Genomic DNA, 19,538 nt, shown 5'->3' with positions numbered 1-19,538 from the left:
TATCTTTTCTTCTGTGTGGGAGGGAAGAAGGTTTTGAGGTGTGTTTGCAGTTGCACTGTTCACAGAATCGACTCAAGGCATATGTGGAGGCCCCATAGCACTTATACTGTAGGGGCTCAATTATGTCCTAAAACGTAAACTGTGCATGTAATGATAAATAAATACATTTATCACACTATACGCCGGTATAACACAGTATTTCACTTCGGCTCAAGTGTTGGTCTTTCGTTGTATATTCTGAAGGGAGCGGTGAACAGCTAGCCTGCATACTTAATATGTTTTCCCACACCTGCATGCTACCTTGAGTTAACAGGGATTTCACTGAAGCAAATCCAATCAATCAATTCCCTCCCTATACAGAAACCAATTGTGTGCAGTTAAAAAGTGCATTCGTTCCACACTTTCAGTCTGCAAGGTCAGTGAGCAAATAAACAGACACAATTAAACCCCCCCCCCCCCCCCCCCCCCCCCAAAAAAAAGGCTACAACAATGTGGACATGAACCTTTTGTCCTATTATATATCACTGACTGTGGAAAAAAACGTAGGCTAAGAGCTTGAATGTCGTGAAACATGTTATATCTCCAGAGGGAACCCTGAGATATAATTTCCTTTTTTTGTGAAAGTTCATGATGAAATATTAAAAAGTATAGCTCAAGTTGCCATGTATTGTCTGAATAATCCCATAAGGGATGGGCTGCAAAAGGCAGTCAGACACGTAAATAAAATCATTCATTAATTCATTCATGTTTTAGGTCTATACTTCAATGATATTTTTATGGAATTGTTTTCATTGTGGGTTAACCAGTGCTTCTCCATTATTCTGCAGTATAATTGATGGTCCCTGAGGCCCTCTAGTGGTAAGTTGTGGTGACGCGTGAAGCCTGTATATTGCACTGTAAGGAAAGGAAAGGTACTATGTTTAAAACTGTACTAATAGCTCAAGAACTTGTTTACAGCCAAATACTACGCCTATCGTTTATGATAGAGTAGAGATTAAAATCTCACTGAATTAAACACTATTCACCAATGACTTCACCAAAATACCAAATCAATGGCTTAGTGAGACTATTTTGTGATTTAATCATAATCACAAACAAACAAACAAACACCTGGGTAATTGGGGGCATGGAGACAGAACTCTGCAACATGCATCTCACATGCCTTTGTGGCATAAACATAAAGACAAGGATTTATAAACCGAACATCCTAGGTTAAAAAATGAGTCAATATAAAAACTGAAACAACAAATCAAACTAAACTAAAATGTCAAATAACAAAACAAAAGCAATATGCAGAAAACAAATATCATCAACCACAACAATCCAAATGCCTATAAACCAAAAAAACCTAAATGCTTTTCAAAGCAAGCTTATATCATACAACCTCTAATCATTAGTGTTCATTATGACAACAAATGAGATTTAGGTTGGAACTACTTTATTCTGCACTCAATGAGCAGTGTTTAGTGACCTTCATAATGTCACTAAAATGCATCCCGATTACCATAATATGAAATGCATGAAAATTGAAATAAAGAAATAGGAAAATGAAAATAGACCTACTGTATATGGTTGGTTGCTTGTTTCTCTTCCACAACCTGGCAACACTGTACAGAACCCGGAAGCGTTAATGATCTATCTATCGGAGGGCGTGGTTTTCCTAGAACTGAGGTGGGATCCATAATAACGCCTCCTAGTGCCTGCCTGTACTGTGTTGTGTATGTGTACTGCTGACTGCTGCTCATTGTGGCTGTATATTATTTAGCACTTTAAAAACAGGACCTCTGCTTCAAAGAAACGGAGTTATTATTTCTGTCCAAGCAGAGGAATTATCATAAGAACAATAATTAAGGCATGGCTGGTCGCTTGCCGGCTTGCGTGGTTGACTGCGGCACGGGGTAAGAAGACAGTAAATAAGTGACCATTAGCATTAGCATGCTAGCACTTCGGCATTATTCATCATTGACACCACACACACAGTCACACACACACACACACACACACAGGCGGCTGTCAAACAGAGAGTTAACGCCCTGTCTAGCAATGTATGTTATGTACAGTAGTACTGTATGTATGTAGCCTGTGTGCTAAGCTAACAACACTTATTTAATGGGGTTGTTTTTCATTAAATGGGTTCACTCGTTGTTTTTAATTTAACGCCGTTTACATGTTTGGGAAATTAACTCGCCGCAGTGCAACTTGTGTTGTCTGTCTGTGTGCCTAATCTCTGTAGGAATAGATAATAATAATTATTATTATTATTATTAGCAGGGCTCTGCTGTTCATTTAGAGATGGAATAGCCGAGGAGGCTAAGCTAAGTTACTTCCTCGAGGAGGAGGAGTGTTGTGGGACAGTGAGTGAGTCCCTAAGGAAGTGGTTCCCAAACTTGCTCATGTCTTTGATTAATTGAACAAGGTGGACCCGCTTGTAAACGAGTGTAACGCTTTATTGCGTCGTCCACTCACAAGTTAACAGTCTTTGTATTGAGTTGTGCTTGACCTGTACTGTAATTCTGTTAATAATGGGGGTCAAGGACCCCCAAATTGACACTAATTAGCCGATTTGAAACGATATGCCAGGGACCCCCATAAGAGAAGAGTGATTCTCAACCCGTTTAATTTCAAGGACCCCCAGTTTGACATACATTAGTCTACGGACGGACCCCCATTTAGGGTGCGTTTGGTTCCATTTCTACACTCTTGAGTTACAGTCCCATAAGGGTCCATTTGGTTACAAACTATCATTTAGTTGGGGACCCCCTGGAGCTCCCTCAAGGACCCCTAGGGGTCCCCGGACCCCACTTTGGGAACCCATGCTGTATAACATGTAACGATACAATGTGACATAGCTCTGTTTACTCTCCAACTGTATATACTTTCCCCATTTTCAACTGTTTTTCTTGTGGTGCTCAACCTTTTTCATGTCAAGAACCCCCAGAATTGTCTCTATTGGGCCACGGACCCCCATCTGAAAATATGTAGTTCCAGGGACCCCCCAAAAGCAAATACTTTAGTTAAAAAGGTTCGCTGCAGACCTACAAGCTCGTAGCGCGACACTCGGAGGCGCGCTATGAGCTTGTAGATCTGCTATTTTTCAATAGCTAAAGTGTAACATAATGCTTTAAATACCAAAAGGGGTTCCTGCCCAAAATGGGTAAAAACAACAAAAAAACATACAATTTGCATCACTTTATCCTTCACGAGCTTAACTGAAGAATTCACATTTTGTCCCTGTAGGTACACCAAGATTGGATATGCAGGAAACACGGAACCACAATTTATTATTCCATCATGTGAGTATACTAATAATAATAAGGTCCAAACGTTAGTCGTTTTCTGTATACTAAAGGCTTCAAATGTCCGTCTGCTCCACTGTCCTCTCCTCCTCCTGCATTAACACAATCAGTCCCGGGATTCCTTCAAAATAGGAGCTCTGGGGTGCCGGAAAAACATGGCCTCTTTTACTCTTGTTTTTACTCACCGCCGTTCAGCGTTATTTCAGCTCCGGTGGTCACCTCACCACCGGAGCAGTGGTCATGGTCACCTCGCCACCGAAAATCCTAAAAGGGGTTCCCACCCAAAATGGGTTAAGTGTCCGTGTTCCTGTGATGCACCGGACCAGCCGTTTCAGGCTTGAGGCGTGTTGGTAGACTCTTTTGTTCTGGTGTTCTTCAGGTATTGTTGGTAGACTCACCTTTTGTTCTGGTGTTCTTCAGGTATTGCAATCAAAGAGTCTGCCAAGGTGGGCGACCAGGCCCAGCGGAGGCTGATGAAAGGAGTGGACGACCTGGACTTCTTCATCGGGGACGAGGCCATCGACAAACCCTCCTATGCAACAAAGGTAGACACACACACACACACACACACACACACACACACACACACACACACACACACACACGAGGCCATCGACAAACCCTCCTATGCAACAAAGGTAGACACACACACACATCTGACTGACACCTCCTCATCAGTGTTGATTTCGTCGACTAAAACTTAAGACAAAGAATGTTTTTGTCGACTACCTTTTTCCACTGACGAAAACTAACTAAATAAAAACTAAGCTATGATGACCAAAACTGAGACTAAGTATACTGACCATTTCGTATTGAGTGATCTCTCAATACTCTTATAATAATAATATAATATTACAGTTTTCAGATTGGCTGCGCTTCACTAAAACACTAATCTATGTTCCTCTCCTCTCTCCTCTCTCCCAGTGGCCCATCCGTCATGGCATAGTGGAGGACTGGGATCTGATGGAGAGGTTTATGGAGCAAGTCATCTTCAAGTATCTGCGGGCAGAACCTGAAGACCATTACTTCCTCTTGGTAAGGCAGGCTAAACGCTGTTTTTATTCCAAATATGGCACACGTGTCTGTCCATCCATCCATCCATCTTCAACTCGTTTATCCGCAGTCGAGTCGCGGGGCAACAGCTCCACCAGAGTGCTCCAGACATCCCTCTCCAGAGCAACATTAGTGACTTCCTCCTGGGGGGGATCCTGGGAGGTTCCAAGGCCAGTGAGTCGATGTGTTTCCTCCAACTGCGCCTTGGTCTGCCCCGGGGTCTCCTCCCAGTGGGGCGTGATCCTTGGTCTGCCCCGGGGGTCTCCTCCCAGTGGGACGTAGTCCTCGGTCTGCCCCGGGGGTCTCCTCCCAGTGGGACGTGGTCCTCGGTCTGCCCCGGGGGTCTCCTCACAGCGGGACGTGGTCCTTGGTCTGCCCCGGGGTCTCCTCCCAGTGGGGCGTGATCCTTGGTCTGCCCCGGGGGTCTCCTCCCAGTGGGACGTGGTCCTCGGTCTGCCCCGGGGGTCTCCTCCCAGTGGGACGTAGTCCTCGGTCTGCCCCGGGGGTCTCCTCCCAGTGGGACGTGGTCCTCGGTCTGCCCCGGGGGTCTCCTCACAGCGGGACGTGGTCCTTGGTCTGCCCCGGGGGTCTCCTCCCAGTGGGATGTGATCCTTGGTCTGCCCCGGGGGTCTCCTCCCAGTGGGGCGTGCCTCGAGGACCTCCCTATAGGGAGACGCCCGAGAGGCATCCTGACCAGATGCCCGAACCGCCTCAGCTCGCTCCTTTCCAGGCGAAGAAGCAGCGACTCTACTCTAAGGGAGATGCCAGCCACCCGTCTAAGAAAACTAATTTCGGCCGCTTGTATTAGCGACCTTATTCTTTCGGTGAGGGAGTGAGGGGGAGGGGGGGCGCTGACCGGTGAACCAATGTTTCTCCAGCGCTTGCTCCATGCACGCCCGCCCCCCTCTAGACCAGAAAGCACGCTGTCTGGGCCAGGCATGTTCATGGGTCTTGTTTGTGTCTCCAGACAGAACCTCCACTCAACACACCAGAGAACAGAGAGTACACGGCAGAGATCATGTTCGAGTCCTTCAACGTGCCAGGTTTATACATCGCTGTTCAGGTAAGCTGCAAGTCTCAACCATTGCAACGTCATCACATTTACGGTATATCGATATTAATCCCGACAATTCTTAAGCCTGGAGTTGTACTTTTGTGTGCATGGGTGTTGCACACCGAACGTTTTCGGGACACACAGTCCAAGTATAACTGGGAGTCACACCACTAAACTGTCTGACAAAAAAACTGTGCCATAGCTGTCATCACCAATGTGATGAGGTCGGCACGTTTGGTCACATTTGGCCAAGTGTTGTGGCCAAATTTTAGAATGTTGGAATGGATTCATTCAGAATCACGAAAAGCCCCTGGTTTGACAAGTCACATGATGCTACATAAAGCATAATGAAAATCTTGAAAACTCCACTCCACACCCCCGGCTGCCAGAATGATTGATTGATTATTGTATTAACAGTATGCACGAAAGCACAAGTCAATACATGATACATGCAATCAAGTGTAAAATAACTTTTTTTAAATACTCTTTTTCTTATAGTGGATCTCTTGTCCACTAGTCCCTTTTTTTTTTTGTCTAGTTTTTATTTGTTGACGAAATCGACTGTATATTTAGTCTTAGTTTTAGTCGTCATGGCTTAGTTTTCATTTAGTTTTCATGTCGTTTTTGTCAGGGGAAAAAAGGTAGTCGGCGAACATCTTTCGTCTTAGTTTTAGTCTTATAAATGAACACTGGTTGTAATAACCAGGTGGTCGTTCCTCCTAAATGAACACTGGTTGTGAATTTGTGATAACCAGGTGGTCGTTCCTCCTAAATGAACACTGGTTGTGAATTTGTGATAACCAGGTGGTCGTTCCTCCTAAATGAACACTGGTTGTAATAACCAGGTGGTCGTTCCTCCTAAATGAACACTGGTTGTAATAACCAGGTGGTCGTTCCTCCTAAATGAACACTGGTTGTAATAACCAGGTGGTCGTTCCTCCTAAATGAACACTGGTTGTAATAACCAGGTGGTCGTTCCTCCTAAATGAACACTGGTTGTAATAACCAGGTGGTCGTTCCTCCTAAATGAACACTGGTTGTAAATAATAACCAGGTGGTCGTTCCTCCTAAATGAACACTGGTTGTGATAACCAGGTGGTCGTTCCTCCTAAATGAACACTGGTTGTGATAACCAGGTGGTCGTTCCTCCTAAATGAACACTGGTTGTGATAACCAGGTGGTCGTTCCTCCTAAATGAACACTGGTTGTGATAACCAGGTGGTCGTTCCTCCTAAATGAACACTGGTTGTGATAACCAGGTGGTCGTTCCTCCTAAATGAACACTGGTTGTGATAACCAGGTGGTCGTTCCTCCTAAATGAACACTGGTTGTAAATAATAACCAGGTGGTCGTTCCTCCTAAATGAACACTGGTTGTAATAACCAGGTGGTCGTTCCTCCTAAATGAACACTGGTTGTGATAACCAGGTGGTCGTTCCTCCTAAATGAACACTGGTTGTAAATAATAACCAGGTGGTCGTTCCTCCTAAATGAACACTGGTTGTAATAACCAGGTGGTCGTTCCTCCTAAATGAACACTGGTTGTGATAACCAGGTGGTCGTTCCTCCTAAATGAACACTGGTTGTAAATAATAACCAGGTGGTCGTTCCTCCTAAATGAACACTGGTTGTAATAACCAGGTGGTCGTTCCTCCTAAATGAACACTGGTTGTGATAACCAGGTGGTCGTTCCTCCTAAATGAACACTGGTTGTAAATAATAACCAGGTGGTCGTTCCTCCTAAATGAACACTGGTTGTAAATAATAACCAGGTGGTCGTTCCTCCTAAATGAACACTGGTTGTAATAACCAGGTGGTCGTTCCTCCTAAATGAACACTGGTTGTAAATAATAACCAGGCGGTCGTTCCTCCTCCGTCCTCAGGCCGTCCTGGCGCTGGCCGCATCGTGGACGTCCAGACAGGTGGGCGAGAGGACGCTGACGGGCACGGTGATCGACAGTGGGGACGGCGTCACGCACGTCATCCCAGTGGTAAGCACCGCATAGCGCTTTGTGGGCGGCTGTGGATCAGGAGGTAGAAGCAGGTCGGTCGTCCAATGATCCCTGGGTCGGCGGTTAGAATCCCTGCTCCTCCTCCTCCTGTCCACATGTCGAAGTGTCCTTGGGCAAGACACTGAACCCTACATCGCCTCCAATGAGTCGGTCGGTGTGTGAATGTGGGAAGTGAGGACGCTGGCGTCGACTGTTCGCCGCTTCACCTCCCAATGTATGAATAAATGAACCGTTGTAAAGCGATTTGAGCACTTGGAAAAGCTCTATAAAAATGCAATTCATTATAGCATATATTTGCCAAGTTTTCTTTTTTTTTTATAGCCCACGCAAAAAAAATCTTAAAATGACACGGATGCTTTGCCGGTTTAGATGTGGCTAATTGATGCAGAAATCCATGTGAATAAATGAAAAACAACAACTTCCGGTGATTAAACAGATTCCGTGCCATAGCCGTGAAGACAGACTTACCTTTACTCCAGCATGCCAGAGCTGTAAAGGCCAGTTTTGTTTAATCAGTGTTAATAATAATAATAATAATAATAATAAAACTTTATTTGTATAGCACCTTTCATGACATGAAATGCAGCTCAAAGTGCTTTACAGAGCAATGGAGAAAAAAAAAGAAAAGCAAGGCAACGTCAACGACATTAAAAAGCAGTAATGCAATACAGTGAGGACATGAATAACAAAAAATAAAAGATCAATTCAAAGCAAGGGTGTAGAAGTGGGTCTTGAGCTGTGCTTTAAAAATGTCTACAGAGGCTGCCTGACGAAGGTACAGTGGGAGCTTGTTCCATGCCGTCGGCCCGTAGAAGCAAAAAGCTGCTTCCCCGTATTTTTTATTTGCCATTTTTTAAGGCAAAGCGAGCAGGCCAGCAGTGGAAGACCTTAGGGGGCGGTTTGGGACATATTTAGGCAGGCAGTCATGTAGGTAGGAAGGTGCGAGACCATTGAGAGCTTTATAGACAAGTAAAATAATTTTAAAATCAATCCTAAAAACAACCGGAAGCCAGTGCAGTGAAGCCAAAACTGGAGTAATATGTTCTCTCATCTTAGTTCTAGTTAATCCCAATAATAATATAATAACATGATGTGTTGTGTGTGTCGTTGTTCCGTGCAGGCAGAAGGCTACGTCATCGGCAGCTGTATCAAACACATCCCCATCGCTGGGCGGGACATCACCTACTTCATCCAGCAGCTGCTGAGGGAGAGAGAGGTGGGCATACCTCCGGAGCAGTCCCTGGAGACGGCCAAGCTGGTCAAGGTCAGTCACAGTAGAGTGTAGCCTCGGGAAACCCAGACCTTTTTATTTCCAGGGGAGAACAAAAAAAGTCTGGGGCCCGAGTCCACTTCACTCCGGCATACAGTCGCTCACTCTCTGCTGATTTCTGATCGTCCTTTGTTACATTTCATTTCATATTTATTTATTTCATTTCAGTTATGGTTTTACATGATTATATTAATTTTACTTTGTACTTATTATAATTTTTTACATATTCCATAGCAGAAAAGAAAAGAAAAGGAGCAGGAAGAAGATAAATCTTATTTATACCCCTATCATTAAAAAACATCTAATTGATGCTGCTACCAACCATACATTTATATCACCATGATTATCATTATGTGAATTCCATAACTTTATAACTGTAACAGAAGTGCACATTTGTTTTAGTGTAGTCCGAGCGACATTGACACACACGCGTACACACACATACTCCTCTCTCTCTCTCTGTCGCTCTACCTAATTAGTCTCATGTCCAGCATGTCCAGCTGCGCCTAGTTTCTCCCGGCGGTTCCTGCCGGGAGCTGCCCTATGCCATAGAAACCATAGGTGAGTTCCAGTCTATTCACAGTGTTGTTTTTGGCAGCACATTTTTGTTATGCATAGACTCCATTACTCAAAAACAAAATTAAACGGGATACTACATCCCCACTATGTGATCGTTGCGGAATGGCAGAAGGTACCCCTGACCCACCTCTTCTGGACATGCCCAAAATTGTATACATTTTGGTGTGATATATTTAAATGGTTTATAGATGTGTATAGATGTGTGTTTGAACCTGACCCAGAGACCGCACTTTTTTGTTCTTCTCAAATACTGTCAAATCACAATGTCTCTGTACAAAATACAATCATGTATGGTAATTGCAAAGAAAGTCATTCTAAGACTCTGGAAATGGGATGAAGTACCTCATTTCAAGACCTGGTTAACGGAACTTACTTGTATATTACATATGGAGAAAATTCGCTATGACATGATGGACAACTCAAATAAGTTTGATGTTACATGGCAGCCATTTCTAGATCACCTTGCGCAAATGTAACATTGAACCTCAGCATTTAGTTGTATTTCCTCCACTCTACACAATCTAGCAGTGTAATGTAATGACTCATTTAGAATGAAATCATGCACTGTTCTTTTCTTTCTTTTCTTTTTTTTTGTCTTGTCTATTTTAGAAACCATAGGTGAGTTCCAGTCTAGTCACAGTGTTTGTTTTTGGCAGCAGATTTTTTGTTTTAGTCTCTTGAATAGCTTTCATTTAGTTTTAGTCACATTTTAGTCACCTGGAATGTTTTTAGTATTCAGTCTAGTTTTAGTCGACTAAATATCATAATATTTTAGTCGACTAAATCTACAGTTGTTTAGTCTACTAAAATGTATTTTTGGCAGGCCTTGATGGCATCGTAATGACTGACTTTACATATGCTGAAAATAGCAGATCTACAAGCTCACAACGCGTCGCGTTCAGCATGCAACCAAGTGTAAAGTGACTCTTGTCCACTAGCACTGTGGAAAGAGGAGTTAGCGGGCAATTAAGGGCACTAGATTTGCCCGTAAATCAAATCAAATAAAAAATAAAAATAATAGATTCAGTGCATGCTTCTTCGTGCATGCATTTCTCAGACTGGCCACTAGAGTGCAGCAAAGCAACAATGTCACCAATGAACTACTATGTGATGGTGTGATGTGATGATTTTTCTGTAATCAAGGATTAGATTATTTTGTAAGAATCTGTTGCTGTACCTCCCCTTAATGTGTTTTTCCAGTAGTCTTTGTTCAAATGAATATACCCAATAGATAAATAAGAATGCACACGGTTGCATTATTATAAAAGTGAAACTTTAGGAGAAGAAAATGCGACTTTTATCTTCAACTTCAAAGATGCATTTGTGTATAGTAGTTGTGTCTAGTTTTTAATTTGTTGATGACATTTTGTCTTAGTTTTAGTCATCATAGCTTAGTTTTCATTTAGTTTCCATTTCGACCCATTCTGAACGGGAACCCATTTTGGTCTTAGCATCATGTTATGCTTTAGCTATTGAAAAATAGCAGATCTACAAGCTCATAGCGCGCCACCGAGTGGCGCGCTACGAGCTTGTAGGTCTGCTATTTTTTGAAAAATCGAAGAACGACTGACATTTTTAGAATCTGATCTCAGGTCAGAATGGGTTGATCAGACCAGTGTGTGTCCAGTGGAAACCTCGTATGAATCTGATCTCAGGTCAGAATGGGTTAAAAACCAACATCTTTTATTCTCACAGTTATGTGTCGGCGAAATCAACACTGACACAAACGCGGCGTCTGTGTTTTTTTTCTCCTCTCTTTCAGGAGCGCTTCAGCTACGTGTGTCCCGACCTGGTGAAGGAGTTCAGCAAGTACGACACGGACGGGTCCAAGTGGATCAAACAGTACACGGGCGTCAACGCCGTCAGCAAGAAGGAGTTCAGCATCGACGTGGGCTACGAACGCTTCCTGGGACCAGAGATCTTCTTCCACCCAGAGGTAAGAATGTAGTTCCACTCCTGGGACCAGAGATCTTCTTCCACCCAGAGGTAAGAATGTAGTTCCACTCCTGGGACCAGAGATCTTCTTCCACCCAGAGGTAAGAATGTAGTTCCACTCCTGGGACCAGAGATCTTCTTCCACCCAGAGGTAAGAATGTAGTTCCACTCCTGGGACCAGAGATCTTCTTCCACCCAGAGGTAAGAAGCTAGTTCCACTCCTGGGACCAGAGATCTTCTTCCACCTCGAGGTGCACCACATTTACTTTTTATTTTACCCAGGCTGCCACCATTATGCATTTAAGTTGACGATGAATTGTCACACTTGATGATGTTTTTGGCATTAAACATATGAATACAAATGTAATTTCTGTTTGGTATACAGGCTTCATAATCTGAAATTGCACAATTTAATAATCGGAAATGGCTGATCTACGAGCTTACAGCACGTGTTGTAGGGTGTAGATCTGCTATTCTTGGAAAAAAGTTTGAAAATGTAAGAACATTTTTCAACCTGGAAACGCAAAGATAATTGAATAGTTGTGACCTAATATCTCAAACAAAGCAAATGTTCCAAGTCCACATTTTGGGGTGGAAAGAAATGTTCTGGCTCTTCATCATATTGGACCTAGAGGACTCGAGTATTTAAAAACTCTTATCATATTGGACCTAGAGGACTCGAGTATTTAAAAACTCTTGGACCTAGAGGACTCAAGTATTTAAAAACTCCTGGAACTAGAGGACTCAAGTATTTCAGTATTTTGTATTCCAGAGTAAAAGATGCCATATCTGCGCGGCACCCGAGCTGCTATTTTGAAAGAAATCCCGGCGCTTGTTAAATTGTGTTTAAGGTGAATTCCATGCTAGAAGGCTTTCTTACCTTTCTTTGTAGTTGTTACGTCCCCACCAAAGAGGTCCAGGGGTTTTTTGTGCAAAGACTCCTTTTTGGCTATTTCCCCTACCATAAGCCCTCAATGAATTGCATTGAATTGAATGGGGCTATGGGGTGTTGTGCTAATTTGCTTATTTCCATCTAAATAAGTAGTAAAAAGGAGAAAAAAGACTAAAGTGGAATGAAATATTTATTACTTTAACAGATTAATCACATTAGACATATAATCAGTTGTGCTGATTTGTGATTAGACAGAGTTTTGTCAGAGCAGCAGCATTATTGGCTTATAGGAATGGAACAAAGCATTTTAGCATTTAGTTATTATGGTGGTATATGGAGCCAAATATGTTCTGAGGGGGTACTTTCAGTATAAATATGTTGGGAACCCAATGTGTTAAACAATAATTGTGTTGTTTTTGTCTTTGTCCAGTTTGCCAACCCAGACTTCACCCAGCCCATCTCTGAGGTGGTGGACGAGGTGATCCAGAACTGTCCTATTGATGTCAGACGCCCACTGTACAAGGTAGAGCTACAAGACCTACTAGTGCCGTTAGCGTTACTACATCTAGTAGTTATTAGAATGCTAATATTGGCTCACATGTGTCATTAATTCATGGAGAAACTGATGTTGGAAAAACATGCCGTGGTGGGGGTTCCCCCCTCTCACAACGTTTCACGCATCTGGTCATGGTCTGAAAATCTTTTTCTGTCATTTTGCAGTGCAAAACAAAAGAGTCCCATTTCTCCAGTCCATTAAAGCTGACTGTTTGTTTGCGTGGTGCTGTCCGGTGGCTCCACCATGTTATAAATAAAGCTGAGTGTTTGTGTGCGTTGTGTCCGACAGAACGTGGTGCTGTCCGGTGGCTCCACCATGTTAAATAAAGCTGTTTGTCTGCGTTGTGTCTGACAGAACGTGGTGCTGTCCGGTGGCTCCACCATGTTAAATAAAGCGGTTTGTTTTGTTGTGTCCGACAGAACGTGGTGCTGTCCGGTGGCTCCACCATGTTATAAATAAAGCTGACTGTTTGTCTGCGTTGTGTCCGACAGAACGTGGTCCTCTCCGGAGGCTCCACCATGTTAACACATTCTGTACAAAACACGTCTGGAAACGTCATAAGGATCAGAAACGAGTAATACCTTAGACGTCTGTGGACGTCCTAGCGACGTCCAAACGACGCGGGGCGAGATAATAATATTCAGAATTATTCCTATTTTTTTTTTTGGCATTTCGCTTTTCGCTTGCCGTATGCTAACGCTCTGTGCAAATATTAGCTTGTCATTGACTCCCATGTTAGCGCGGCGGAAAGAATGACTCGTATCTCCTCATCCAGGGCGCTCTCCGTGGTGATGAATGGATCGATATGCTGGCGCTGCATTTCTGCTCCTCATCCGTCTCTCCCGCAAAATATGAACGCTTTTTGGAGTTTATATAAATATATTAAGATGATCGGGGATTATGAGCTCACTTTGTCAAGTCAATTTTTTTAAGAAAGTATTTCCGGTTCATGGCTTTCAGAGTAAAAGCGATCAGACTACTCTGGCACTATAGCGGCCTTTATTTTGATGCACGTTGGCGTACTCAATGTGTTAAATAAAGCTGTTTGTCTGCGTTGTGTCCAACAGAACGTGGTGCTCTCCGGAGGCTCCACCATGTTCAGGGACTTTGGTCGCCGTCTGCAGAGAGACCTGAAGAGGACGGTGGACGGACGGCTGAAACTCAGCGAGGAGCTGAGCGGAGGCAAGCTAACGGTAAGATGCATGTAGAGCTCATGGATTAACATTAACACCAATTCTGAGCAGGAACCCCTTTTTTAATGTTTTTAGGTTATGTTATACTTGAGCTATTGAAAGATAGCAGACCTACAAGTTGAATGAATAAGACCGTCTGACCGTGCAGAGGGCGGCTTTTAATGTCTCCCCAAAATTCTGAAAACGACAAAACCAAGCGCCTGCAATAAAATAAGTGAAATACCACCTGCCTCGTGGTGGCTGCCTCGTCCACACACCCAGGTCCAATGCTGAGCGTCCCTCTCTCGCTCCGTCTGTCCGTCTGTCTCCACACACCCAGGTCCAACGCTGAGCGTCCCTCTCTTGTCTGTCATTTGTCTGGCATTTAAACAACGTTCTGTGTGGTGTGTTACTGTGTTTTCAGCCCAAGCCCATCGACGTGCAGGTCATCACCCATCACATGCAGAGATACGCTGTGTGGTTTGGAGGATCCATGCTGGCGTCCACCGTGAGTAGCAAAAACTAACCTCTTCTGCCCTGTCATTTTGGCTTTGAAATGTGCCGTTCCAAAATGTAACATTGACCATGTAGTATGGAAGTGTAATTGTATTTTCTTCCTCGTGGCCAGTTCCCACTTGTAAAAGAGTCTCAATGTGTTAAATAAAATAATTCTGTACTTTGTCCTACTATGGTGTCTCAAGGTGAAACAAGACATGACACGCGTATCATTAGCTGAAACATGAAGCACTCTCTGGACGAAACCTCCCGGGCGTTTGTTTGCGTTCGTTTTTCCGACGTTCTTTTGTTTGATCCAATCACTGTTTTTGTTCTGTTAGCTCCAGTTAGCTCATAGCATTAGCCGTTGTTGTTGTCACTGGCCCTGAGCTGCTGCTGCTGCGGCGGCCGTAGAGTTTTCCTCTGGGGTTTTACTACTGGGGCGTTGCCGAGTCTGGGTCAGGACTTCCACGGTGGTGCGTCGTTTCAGGTCTTAGGAGGCACTCTCCTATTGGCTTAGGCGGCGTTTCAGAGTATGGGTTCAGTCAGACTCGGGGAAGCCAATCATGACTAGGTCGGTCGTCGATGCCAACCAGAGCGAAATGAGTCCAGGTTTCACCTGGCAAAAAGCACTGAAAACCACTGCCTAACGGGGAGCGATAAAACGCACCTATTGTTCATTTTCAACGAGACCTGCGTTTTTGCTCGGAGAAGCGTATTTACGTGAGTGCGGTCCCCATTAATTATTTTTGCGCGCGTGCTCGTTACGTGCACACGCCTGCGACTCACCAGCCCTGGATTCTGTTTCGCTTTTTCTTTTTACGCGTTGTTGCGCCGCTCTTGAGCAGACCTGGAGGAGACCTGTCGTTGATCCAGACCTGGAGGAGAGCTGTGTTGATCCAGGCAAACAACGCCTGCGTTCCTCCCTTCAACATTTGCAAGACACTTTTTATACTTCCAAAAAAAGTTGACGTTCATATCTATGTTCTCTCCAGCCTGAATTCTACCAAGTGTGCCACACCAAGAAAGACTATGAAGAGATCGGCCCGAGCATCTGCCGCCACAACCCAGTATTCGGAGTGATGTCCTAGGGTGGGTCGGCCGGGCCGGGCCGGGCGCCGCCGCCTGGAGGGAGAGAAGAAGGAAGGGCACAGCATGGTGCGAGGACCCCCCGCAGACCCCCCGGCAGACCAGGACCAGACAAGACCAGACCACACATACTGTGGAAGTCAGAGTGTCGAGTAGGAGAGTAGCGACACGCTTTGATCTCGCCGCAATGCGGGTGCCTGTTATGGGCTATAGTTCCAAACATTGGAACTATAGCCAAGCATTGGAACTATCCCATTGAGACAAAGCGGGTGCCTATGGGCTATAGTTCCACACATTGGAACTATCCCATTGAGACAAAGCGGGTGCCTATGGGCTATAGTTCCACACATTGGAACTATCCCATTGAGACAAAGTGGGTGCCTATGGGCTATAGTTCCACACATTGGAACTATCCCATTGAGACAAAGTGGGTGCCTATGGGCTATAGTTCCACACATTGGAACTATAGCCAAGCATTGGAACTATCCCATTGAGACAAAGCGGGTGCCTATGGGCTATAGTTCCAAACATTGCTCCTATATGTCTGGAACTATCCCATTGAGATAGAATGAGCACTTCCACATTCCATTGTTTACAATGGGAGTCGCCACTCTCTTACTATATTACTCTGGTGGAAGTACACACTAATAGCCTTTTGCACGGATGCGCCGACACAACTTTGTTGATCATTCGACTTAAAAACGACAATGGACCAAACTAAACGACAACGGCAGCGTCCGCAGTCTCCTCACCCATGAGAGGATGGCGGGGACGAAAAAAAAAGCATCCTCATTAAAAAATGTTTTACCTGCCGGTAGTATAATAAACAGGGGATCAATTCTTTAATTTCCATGTGCCTGATATATGTTGTTGTTGTTATAATTATCCTCACAGGGTTGGAATAATGTTTTAGCCTGGCTTGGCACAGCCTCATAGCGGGGATTCCATGAAGATTCCTCCCCCCCGCGTATGGGTCTGGGGTCGGTCCCATTGGCAGAGAGAGAGGGTGAGTCTGGGGTCTGTCCCATTGGCAGAGAGTATGATTCTGGGGTCGCCCACTTTTCATGGTGCCTTTTATGGGGGTGTTGGGTGAAATCAACCCTCAAGGCTTTCTGACAGACACTGGGTGCAGGTTTTTTCCCTTTTCTTTTACATGACTTGGGGCGTGTTATAATGAAGTATAGACTCTAGAAAAGCATTCCAGCAGCCAGCTCGTAGCATGCCTCGTTAGGCATATACCTCCTGTGTTGAGTGGGTTCGAATCACGCTCATATCATTTTTGTGTCCACCAACTTTTATTTTGTGGATAAAGTGAAGTTTGCTTTGGTGTGTTTTGCGACGTGCTTGCGGTTATGTTTTGGGATTTGGGGCAGGGTTAGTAATAGTGGGAAAACGACCGGATTAAGGTCAGTGAGAGGTCCGTTAAAACGACCGGATTAAGGTTGGTGAGGGGTGCGTTAAAACGACCGGATTAAGGTTGGTGAGGGGTCCGTTAAAACGACCGGATTAAGGTTGGTGAGGGGTCGGTTAAAACGACCGGATTAAGGTTGGTGAGGGGTCGGTTAAAACGACCGGATTAAGGTTGGTGAGGGGTCCGTTAAAACGACCGGATTAAGGTTGGTGAGGGGTCCGTTAAAACGACCAGATTAAGGTTGTTGAGGGGTGCGTTAAAACGACCGGATTAAGGTTGGTGAGGGGTCCGTTAAAACGACCAGATTAAGGTTGTTGAGCGGTCCGTTTGTGGCTTTGTGTGCTGCCACTCAATGTGACTACTGGGTTGGGCTTGCTGGATGCATGGTCCAACCGCCAGGTATGTCTGTCAGAAGCCGTTGAGGGGTGATTTCACCCGAGTGCGAGGAATCTTCAGTGAATCCCCCGCCATGAGGCTGTGTGCCAAGCCAGGCTATGGAATATGTCGTTAATAATGGATGCGACTCCTGTATAAATGCACTTCTGTTGTACATGGATGGGTTGGGTTGTTAATATGTTTGTTGTTGTCTCTGTGGATCGTGAAGGAAGCAGGATGACATGCTTAGAGCGATGAAACAAAACACTATAAACAATGATACGGAATTCTGTTTCCGTTTAAATTAGTTTCGCGTCACCACCAGACCTGTTGACTCTCGCAATCTCCAAATGCTTCATCCTACAGTCTAGATTCTAGACCAACGGAAGAGCTGTCATGTGTAAGCCATAAAGCATTTATCCTCATATAAATATTAATCATATAAGCATACTCGGCTTGTTGCTCAGCAGAAAAGAAAATACAAAAAGAAAATGTAAAGATATTTTAAAATATATTTTTCGTGAACGGAAATGGCAGCTTCCTTACTCGGCTCATGGTGGCTATAGTTCCAGACTCGGCTCATGGTGGCTATAGTTCCAGACTCAGCTCATGGTGGCTATAGTTCCAGACTCAGCTCATGGTGGCTATAGTTCCTTATTCAGCTCATGGTGGCTATAGTTCCTTATTCAGCTCATGGTGGCTATAGTTCCTTATTCAGCTCATGGTGGCTATAGTTCCAGACTCAGCTCATGGTGGCTATAGTTCCTTATTCAGCTTATGGTGGCTATAGTTCCTTATTCAGCTCATGGTGGCTATAGTTCCAGACTCAGCTCATGGTGGCTATAGTTCCTTATTCAGCTCATGGTGGCTATAGTTCCTTATTCAGCTCATGGTGGCTATAGTTCCTTATTCAGCTCATGGTGGCTATAGTTCCAGACTCGGCTCATGGTGGCTATAGTTCCAGACTCAGCTCATGGTGGCTATAGTTCCTTATTCAGCTCATGGTGGCTATAGTTCCTTATTCAGCTCATGGTGGCTATAGTTCCTTATTCAGCTCATGGTGGCTATAGTTCCAGACGGACAGCATTTGGAGATTGTGGCATAGTTGTCTGGCTACGTGAGACTACCGTTAAACACATATCAAAGGTACAACACGGGGCTTGAAGACGTCCTTAAGAAGTAAATCAAGTTTAACTTGAGCAGCTAATTAAAACGTGAACACTATTTGTTTTATTTCTTCTCACGGTGGGTGACCTTGTTGAAGCCAAGGGCATTCTTGATTTGTTTTATTTTTTCCTATCTTCCCTCCAGACTAGGGATGCTCCGATCAGGTTTTTACCGGTTCACTGATTGTTTTTCTCATTGATCGGTCGATGCCGATAAGGTCCGATACTGATCATGTGAAATGTTGCAAATTTTAATATTTCCAAAATTATTAAACGTCAAAACTGTTCCCGTGTGTGTGTGTGTGTGTGTGTGTGTGTGTGTGCGGGGAGGAAGGGGAGAATGTTTAGTCGTGTCACAAAAATGCAAAATTATATTATGCTCTAATTCTGATTGACATTAAATACCACTTAACTGGTGTAAAAGATTAGTTTTCTCCAGACACGGTAAATTACCGATCAGAGTGAATATCGGTCGATATGGCCGACCACCGATCGCTGGCCGATTTATAGGAGCATCTCTACTCCAGACCCTAAAAAAAAAACATTTATTATGTCCACAAATTCACAGCATTTTCAAGTGAGCTTGAGTTCTCTTTATTACCAAACACCATTAAAATTGACAAATCAAACATTCTTCAATGCTTTTTTTGTAACCCCTCGTATCTAAATATGAGTGATCTCCACGAGGTCTAAACCAGGGACATGCAGAGCAGGTGACAAAAATAGCAGATCTACAAGCTTCTACAACGCATCTACATCTCATCAGCGTCGCAGCCGTGACACGTTGAGATAGTTTATTTTTCTCATTTACCGGTAGTTTATTTTAAAGATCTTTATATATATATATATATTTGAATTTTCCCTTTCTGCCTAGCATCAAGCTTGATAGTTTTTTTTTTTTTTAATTTAATTTAAATTTAATTTACAGTAGGACTTACTGTACCGTACAGTGTTGTCGCCTTATGCGACTGCAAAGGCGACAACACATCCAGATGTTCAGCGCTTCCAATGTACAGATTTATCAGGTGGTGGAAGCGTTTGAGAGTTGTGTGAACCGTATAAGGATATGAGCATGATGAATGGGTTCTGGGTGGTTAAACTACCATTTCTGACTGGGTAGAATTTGGTTACCGGTTCAGGAGCCATGACCTTTTTTGATTTTAATTTTTTTTTAGTTGAAATAA

General features: G+C 44.1%; 1 protein-coding gene across 3 annotated transcripts; it reads left to right on the top strand.

Annotated features, from left to right (window-relative positions):
• Positions 1 to 1,721: 1,721 nt before the first annotated feature.
• On the top strand, positions 1,722 to 18,965 carry LOC308311533 (actin-related protein 3). 3 transcript variants are annotated; one of them, XM_080758267.1, is made up of 13 exons: positions 1,722 to 1,898; positions 3,238 to 3,293; positions 3,717 to 3,841; positions 4,221 to 4,331; positions 5,317 to 5,412; positions 7,286 to 7,393; positions 8,535 to 8,678; positions 11,026 to 11,199; positions 12,521 to 12,613; positions 13,001 to 13,019; positions 13,733 to 13,839; positions 14,243 to 14,326; positions 15,309 to 18,965. In XM_080758267.1, exons 1-13 carry the CDS (start codon positions 1,855 to 1,857, stop codon positions 15,402 to 15,404), a joined length of 1,257 nt encoding a protein of 418 aa, XP_080614393.1. In that variant the 5' UTR covers positions 1,722 to 1,854; the 3' UTR covers positions 15,405 to 18,965. The 3 variants fall into 3 exon arrangements, with proteins under 3 accessions (XP_080614393.1, XP_080614392.1, XP_080614394.1); XM_080758266.1 differs by lacking the exon at positions 13,001 to 13,019 and having other exon boundaries at positions 13,714 to 13,839; XM_080758268.1 differs by lacking the exons at positions 1,722 to 1,898; positions 3,238 to 3,293; positions 3,717 to 3,841; positions 13,001 to 13,019 and adding an exon at positions 3,907 to 3,934 and having other exon boundaries at positions 13,714 to 13,839.
• Positions 18,966 to 19,538: the final 573 nt, after the last annotated feature.

Source organism: Protomyctophum bolini (genome assembly GCF_963924005.1).
Source record: "Protomyctophum bolini genome assembly, chromosome: 24".
NCBI classification, from domain to species: Eukaryota; Metazoa; Chordata; class Actinopteri; order Myctophiformes; family Myctophidae; genus Protomyctophum; species Protomyctophum bolini.
This window is presented reverse-complemented; position numbering and strand designations above follow the sequence as displayed.